The 8,017-nt window shown below is 44.2% G+C and overlaps 1 protein-coding gene across 1 annotated transcript in view; it reads left to right on the forward strand.

Moving 5' to 3' along the window:
• The window catches only part of LOC102478250 (60S ribosomal protein L12), an 11,079-nt gene extending 8,017 nt beyond the window's left edge, over positions 1 to 3,062 (forward strand). The window contains exon 2 of the mRNA XM_014585953.1: positions 2,469 to 3,062. Coding sequence (XP_014441439.1) covers positions 2,469 to 3,062 — 594 coding nt within the window. The remainder of the gene's footprint in view (positions 1 to 2,468) is intronic.
• Positions 3,063 to 8,017: the final 4,955 nt, after the last annotated feature.

The following is an 8,017-nucleotide window of genomic DNA, read 5'->3' on the forward strand; positions in this document are numbered from 1 at the left end:
TTTTGTCTTTTGTCATAGGGCATATGTGCTTGCCAGAAAGAGACAGAGAGAGAGAAAGTGAGACATTACCCCCCAGGGTGGATAACCACACCACACTTCCTTCTCCATTCTTTTCTTGGGATTTTGGGCACACAATGTGCCCAGCGTCAGGTTTGGGACTCACGTTGCTGTCTATAATGTGGGAGTCCAGTGCCTTAGCCACCATGCCACCTGCTAGCCCCATGGACATTTGTATTTTTTGCTAGTTTTCAATGTTACAGATGGTTTTACAGGTAGCATATTTATAACTTTTTTTTAGTTTAATTTTATTTTCTCAGGATAAATTTCTCAGTGGTCAATTTCTGAAAATCATGTGCTTCTGACATTTCAATGTTCCCCTCTGTTCTTCAAAACCTCCAAACACAAACCTTGATACCTGCATTTTATAAATAGCATAGGAGAACATACACTATGTGAGCCTAAAACCAAAAATTTAATTCTAGTGTGATAGAAAGGATGGTTCCACCTGTGACACATGTAGCAAATAATCCCTCTTTGGAGCGTTCCTAAACCCTTCTGTCAGCCCCTGAAACTGGACCTGCGGTATCAGTTTTTTACCTGCTGCAAGATCAGTTGACAGGATCAACCACCTTTTACACCACGATCTCTTGTCCTCAAGGGAATGACTGAGGCAATACTTTGGAAATGGGATACAGGCCTTCATCCAGGACTCCACTGTAGCAGGCACATAGCATATGATGCTTACGTACAATCAGTGATTTGTTGCTCATGAGGAATTCTGCAATGGAGAAATAAATAAGAAAATAAATGTAATAAGAGTATTTTGGTTGGAAAGTAAGGACTGGATTTGTGTTGGCTTACTGTTAAAGCAGTAGCAACTATTTTGCCTAGCTGATAGTAGATGCTCAATATGATGTAAAAATGTGTTGAGTGAGCAAATGAAACAAAAGGGATGAATTACACCTGAAAGTCATCTATATTTAAGATATCACCAAAACAAAAATTCTTCTGGTGGGGAGGGGGGCACAGTGTGCCACTGTTAACTTGTATTGGTGTCCAAAATACACTTTCAAATTTTCGCTTTTCCCTTATTGCTGTGATTGCTACTGTTCTTGGGCACCATGTAAGAAGCGAAGACCAGGGTGGAATCTCAATTTTCTAACTCATTTCTGAAGTGATCTTACCCAGCACACTGCTCAGCTCTCCTGTCCTATAAGTTATTCTGGTCACCAGTACTATGGTTCACCATTAGATGTAGTATGTCTATTCAGAAAGAGACTGAAGAAGGACAGGACACAACATAGTAAGTGCTCACAGTTGTGGGTGAGAAATGAATGGCAATTTCTCATTAGAATGCGAATCCTATGACTTTCTTATTAATGTTCTTGACTCCAAATGAATGAATCAGGACAGACATAAATGTAATTCCAGGAAGGGGTGAAGAATAAAAATATCAGGTGTGAGGTCAGTTAAGCATTAAAAGTGTGAACTTAAGAATCAGACTTCAGGGACCAGCAGATAATATAATGGTTACATTGCTGAACTCCCACATCGTTGACTGAGATTAGAGTACTGGACCCGGCAACCTAAAACCCATGCTGAAGGGACCAGCAGTTAGCGTAATGGCTATGTTGCTGAACTCCCATGTGGTTGACCACGGTTCGATTCCCGGACCCAGTTGCTTAAACTCACACCAGGAACATGTGTGTGCGTGCCCAAGATCCCGAGAGGAGAATGGAGTGAGAAGGGATTGTGGCATGGCCATATCCCCAGGGGAGGTGATTTCTCGCTTTCTATCTCTCTGTCTTTCTGGTGAGTGTATGCACCCTATAGCAAAAACCTCTCAAAAAAAAAAAAAAAACTCATGCTGGGCACATGTGTGAGTGTGCTCAAAATCCTGAGAGGAAAATAGAGGAGAAGGGATTGTGCCATGGCCATCCCCCCCAGGGAGGGTGATTTCTCACTTTCTGTCTCTCTGTCTCCCTCTATGTATGTCTCCAGCAAGTGCATACACCCTATAGCAAAAAAAAATTTCTCTTAAAAAAAAAAGAAAGAAAGAATCAGACTTCCTGGTGTCCAGTCTAGGATGCATCTTTTTTAGCTGTATGGCTTTAGCCAGTCACTTAACCTATCTGAGTGTCAGTTTGTTCATCTGTAAAGTAAGAATAAAGTAAAAATAAGAGAATCTACCTCCTTAAAACACACACATGTACACACACACATACCTTTGGGACCAGCAGATGGCGTGATGGTTACATTGCTGGCTCCTACATAATTGACTGCAGTTTGAGTCCTGAACCTGGTGGCTTAAAAATCACGCTGCGCATGTGTGTGTGCATGCCCAAACTCCCAAGAGGAAAATGGAGGAGAAGGGATTGTGGCATGGCCATCCCCCCTGGGGGGTGATTTCTCTGCCTCTCTGGTGAGTGCATGTGCCCTATGGCAAAATTCTTTCTTTAAAAAAAGAGAGACTTGCTTTTTGGTTTTCGGCTCGGAAGAAGTTTCAGTGCAACTTTCTTTGGTCATCTGGAATCCGGGTTCATCTGACACCAGCTCCCTCCACCAGGCTGCCCAAGTTCAACACCAATGAGATCAAAGTCATGTACCTGAGGTGCACCGGTGGCAAAGTCGGTGCCACGTCTGCCCTGGCCCCCAAGATCGGCCCCCTAGGTCTGTCTCTACAAAAGGTTGGTGATGACATCGCCAAGGCAACAGGTGACTGGAAGGGCCTGAGGATTATCATGAAATTGACCATTCAGAATAGACAGGCCCAGATCGAAGTGATACCTTCTGCCTCTGTGCTCATCATCAAAGCCCTCGAGGAACTGCCAAGAGACAGAAAGAAGCAGAGGAATATTAAACATAATGGAAACATCACTGTTGATGAGATTGTCAGCATTGCCCTACAGATGAGGTACCGGTCTTTGGCCAGAGAACTCTCTGGAACCATTAAAGAGATCCTGGGGACAACCCAGTCTGTAGTCTGCAATGTCGATGCCTGCCACCCTCATGACATCATCGATGACATTAACAGTGGTGCAGTGGAATGCCTAGCTGGTTAAGAAGTACACAGGAAAACAACTCAACAAAGGATCATGTGACAAACAGAAAAAACAAAGAGAGAGAAAGACTCTACCTCAAAGAATTGTTGTGAGGATTAAATTAGATAATGCATGTAAATCACACTCAATGAATGTAGATGCAATCCTCAACGTTAACAAATGTGATCAGTACAGAACAAAGCAGGAAATATTTCTTTTCTTTTCTTTTCTTTTGGAGAGGTTTTTTTCTGTTTTTGTTTTTGTTTTTGTTTTTGTTTTGCTATAGGACGTGTGCACTCTCCAGACAGACAGAGAGAAACAGAGAGATAGAAAGCGAGAAATCACCCCCTATGGGGGATGGCCACGCCACAACCCCTTCTACTCCATTCTCTTCTTGGAATCTTGGGCACGCATGCACACGCACCTGACGTGAGTTTAAGCCACCAGGTCCAGGACTCGAACTGCGGTTGACTATGTGGGAGTCCAGCGACATAGCCATTACGCTAACTGCTGGTCCCAAGCAGGAAATATTTCTGGTGTAAGAAGTTCCATATCAAGACTTTTTATATTGCAAGTCACAGTAAACCAACTCAAATTGGATTAAACAACAAAGAAGACTTCATGGCCTCTGCCACTGGAATGTTTGGAGATGCTCTGGCTTCAGGAATAGCTTGAATCAGCAGCTCTATGGCATCATGAAAGAAGTGGTTTATTTTGTCCCTTACTCTGCTACTGAGTATCAGCTTCATCTCAAGACTAACTTTCCTTCTGGTGGTGGAATGGCTGCCACCCATAGCCAGGGCTTCACACTTCCACATTCACATCCAATGAGGGGAAAAGGAAGAGTATTCCAAGTAAGAGTGCTGAGATTCACTCTGTTTGGGCATGGATCGTAAGCTCACCCCCTGAAACAATGCCAGGCCCAGACATTGGAGTGTGTCAGGTGGTTTGAGTAAAACAAGGCCCACTGAAGTTGCAAGGGATCCATTTCTCCCTAAGGACATAAAATGCTCAGGGAGGAAGGATACTGGAAGCTAAGTCTGGGCTACTAGGAAGGGACATGGATGTTAGCCAGGGAGTCAATCAATAGTGGGCATTTAATAAGTTATTATATATGTAATGATGAAGGAATAAGTAAAAAATGTCCCCCCCAGGGCGAGGGGATGAACTTAGCCCAGGATAAACGTAGTTGCAATAGTGAGATGCTTGGGGTATGGCAGTAACTGGTGGTGGATGTCCTTCATTTCCCAGACTCAAAGGCAAATCTATTAATAAAAATTCCTTTCTGGCAGCCATCTCCTGGTGCAGGTTCAAGGAAATGTGTATTCAAAGGAAGAGAAAGGAAATTTTATCCACAAAGCTGCAGTCACAAAGTTGTGCAAGGTCACCCAGATGAATGTGATTCCTTAGGAACTAGAGCAAGAATGTATACAGAGAGAAGATGCTGAGCTTTCCAACATCAGAGGCTGGCAGAGAAGGAGGAGCCGGCAGAGGAAGCAGAATTAGCATGGTCAGAGACATAGGAGAACTACAAAAGAGGAGCACCTTCGAAGTCAACGAGAGCAAACGTTCTCTGCTCTCCACAAAGGGCCAAACAGGTGAGACCAATGTGGGGAGCCTTGAATGAACTTCCCACAGACTCCATAAAATGTCCCCCAAGAAAGTGAGGTACCCCCACCCATCCTGGCTACAAAATAACCCACCAGGTTCTGATGACTGCTCTGAGCCTGCCAGTCACTAGGACAGCTCTTTTCAGAGCCCACTAGAGATGCCACATCATTAGCTAAGTGTCTGCAGAATCATTTAGAAATGCCATGGAAGCCCTTCTACCTGCTGAGGGCAATCTCTGACACTGCAGTATCAGAAATGGTTCTAAACATCAGCTTGAAGCAATGGAACCAGAAGGAGAGGTGTCCAGAATACACAGGATTTGCCATTCATTACACACACAGGCACTGTGAGGCTGTGTGTTACACCAGTTGGTGTGAATCATCCCGAGGATCCACCCAATGATGCCCCCAAGAGGGAGGGAGTGCGCACAGTAGATGGCGGTCACACACCCCCAAAACGAGCTGCACAAGATGCGCCAAATTGCAACTTCCTGTTTCCCATAATGACTCACGTTTCTACCCTCCCCCCCACCCCATCCACCACTCAAACTCTTACTTCTTTTAGGTGTGAAAAACCCTCTTATCTTGGGACCAGCAGTTAGCGTAATGGCTATGTCGCTGGACTCCCACATAGTTGACCGCGGTTCGTGTCCCAGACCCGGTGGCTTAAAACTCACACCGGGTGCGTGTGCGTGTGTGCCCAAGATCCCAAGAGGAGTACGGAGGAGAAGGGATTGCAGCGTGGCCATCCCCCCTGGGGGGTGATTTCTCGCTTTCTGTCTCTGTCTGTCTGGCGAGCACACATGCCCTATAGCAAAAAATAAACCTCTCAAAAAAAAAAAAATCTTCTAATCTTGTACCAGCAGTCCTACTCTCTATGGATTATGGTGTAAGCCATAGCTTTTACATTTTTTTCCCTTCACGAATTCCCACTTTTGACACTGAAATATAGTTTGGCTTTCAGTTCTTGGTCTTTTCAACAGATACATCAAAGTCTACTTAGTAGATTTTAGGAGATAGAAAGAAATGTGGCCAAATCTCCCTCCAAATGCCACACATTCCAATACCTATATAAAGTAGCTTGAACACTGGTGGAAGAGTAAGAGACATAAAGAATGGGAAGGCCAACTTCAAAATGTTGTCCACTACCTTTGTTTATATCCCCGTCTTTTTTTTCTTTTCATGATAACATATACATGGGGTGGGGAAGAGAATCAATAGGACCTTATCAGGCCACGATCCCCTTTTCCTATATCTCCAGCTCCTCTGGATCTTGGAGGCCCACATGTACCCATGGCATATTTTCAAGCCAACAGGGGAATCTGAACCTGTAGTCAGCTAAGTGGCTTCCAGCACAGCAGTCCAAAGCACTATGCACTAGGCTGTCTAGCCGACCCTGCATCACCCTGTTTTGTTGCAGACAGGACTGGAGATGACTTATATTGACATACAAGTGACCAGTAGTTGGCGCAATGGCTATGTTGCTGAATTCCCATGCAGTCGACCATGGTTTGAGTCTCAGACTTGGTGGCTTAAACTCATGCCAGTCCTGTGTATGTATGTGCCCAAGATCCTGAGAGGAGAATGGAGGAGAAGGGGTTACAGCATGGCCATCCTCCCTGGGAAGTGATTTCTCGCTTTCTGTCTCTCTGTCTCTTTCTTTCTGGCAAGCCCACATGCCCTATAGCAAAAACCTCTCCAAAAAAAAAAAATTATATTGACATACAAAACAAGACAAAATAACTTTAAAATGAGTAGTGAGGGGAACAAGATTAGGGGGAATTGAACATAGGAAAGACAAGATAGAACCAGGTGTATCACTGGGCTGGTCTTACTTCTGTGGTGGAATGTGCCAATATCCACATTCACAGACCAGCACTGGACTGTGATGCAAGCAAAATGAAACTTGACTGCAGTTGCCCTTGAGATGGGAGGTTGCTTGTTACAACAGCTAGCACTAATGGTGCTGACTAATGCACTATCCAAGTTGTTGGTGGAAGTTATATCATGGCCCAGTGCCAGCCATCAAGCCTGTTCTCAAAATTCTGTCACATCATTAGTTAACTTCAGCTTTCAGTTGTGCAGATGGCAAATGATCTGGACTGACTTCCATCCCCCTGCAGGCTGTCACCCGAGGTCTTAATGGTACAGTGCAGACACACTCAGAGACTTCAGGTAGAAGCACATGATTGCAAGTATGAATCCCCAGTTTGGACTCTGTCTCATCAGTCCAGAGTGGCTGGATGTGTCAGGGTAGACTTGGCAGGGAGAGAGTGAGATGCCAGCCAATTTTAAACCAATGTCTGGGTTTTCCCAATCACTCTGTCTGCTTTCATTCATGCTCCCTGGCCATGACCTCTTACTCAGGCCCTTAACACATCCTGAGTAAAGAACCTTTTAGCCACATTTTGCTATGGTAGTTAGGGTTACCTATACTATAGACCTATACCATAGACTAGAAGTCTTAACACAAATTTATTTTCTCACAGTTCTGGAGGCCAAGACATCAGGGAGATTGGTTTCTCCTGAGGTCTCTCTCTCCTTGGCTCACAGCTGCCTTCTCACTGTGTCTTCACATAGTCTACCTTCTGTCCACATCTGTATCCAGATTTCCTCTTTTTTTTTAGAGAGAGAGGTTTTTGCTCGCCAGACAGACAGAGAGAGAGAGACAGAAAGCGAGAAATCACCCCCCAGGGGGAATGGCCACACCACAATCCCTTCTCCTCCATTCTCCTCTCGGGATCTTGGGCATGCACGCACATGCGCCCGGCGTGAGTTTTAAGCCACCAGGTCTGGGATGCGAACTGCGGTCGACTATGTGGGAGTCTAGCGACATAGTCATTACGCTAACTGCTGGTCCCAGATTTCCTCTTCTTATAAGGACAACAGTCAGATTTGATTTGGCCTCGCCCTAATGACCTCATTTTTTTAAAATTTATTTTATTTATTTGCATTCATTCACTGTACATCATTACAGATAATGACCTCATTTTAACTCAATTACCTGTCCAAAGATCCTGTCTCTAAATACAATCTTATTCTGGGAGAGAGAATTTGGGCTTCAACATATGAATGTGAACTGGAGACAGCCCATAACAAGAAGCGTTTATTCTGTAGAATTCATGCTCATATTTCTAGATTATTTAAGGGACAAAAAAGCCTCTTCTTATGGAGGAGTTAGATCAACTACAAGATATTTTAATAGGGCACCATGGTTGGGCTAGATGTTCCCAGGGTTTACTGGGGAAAAAAATGTTCGGAGGAAATCCACATGTGATCTTGGGGTTGGTATGGAGTTTCTAGAGTCAATATCAAAAACACAATCTCAAAAGAAAAAAATGGATAAATTTCATCTTATTTTTAAAT

This window comes from Tupaia chinensis, unplaced genomic scaffold, assembly GCF_000334495.1.
Source record: "Tupaia chinensis unplaced genomic scaffold, TupChi_1.0 Scaffold000101_1, whole genome shotgun sequence".
NCBI lineage: Eukaryota > Metazoa > Chordata > Mammalia > Scandentia > Tupaiidae > Tupaia > Tupaia belangeri.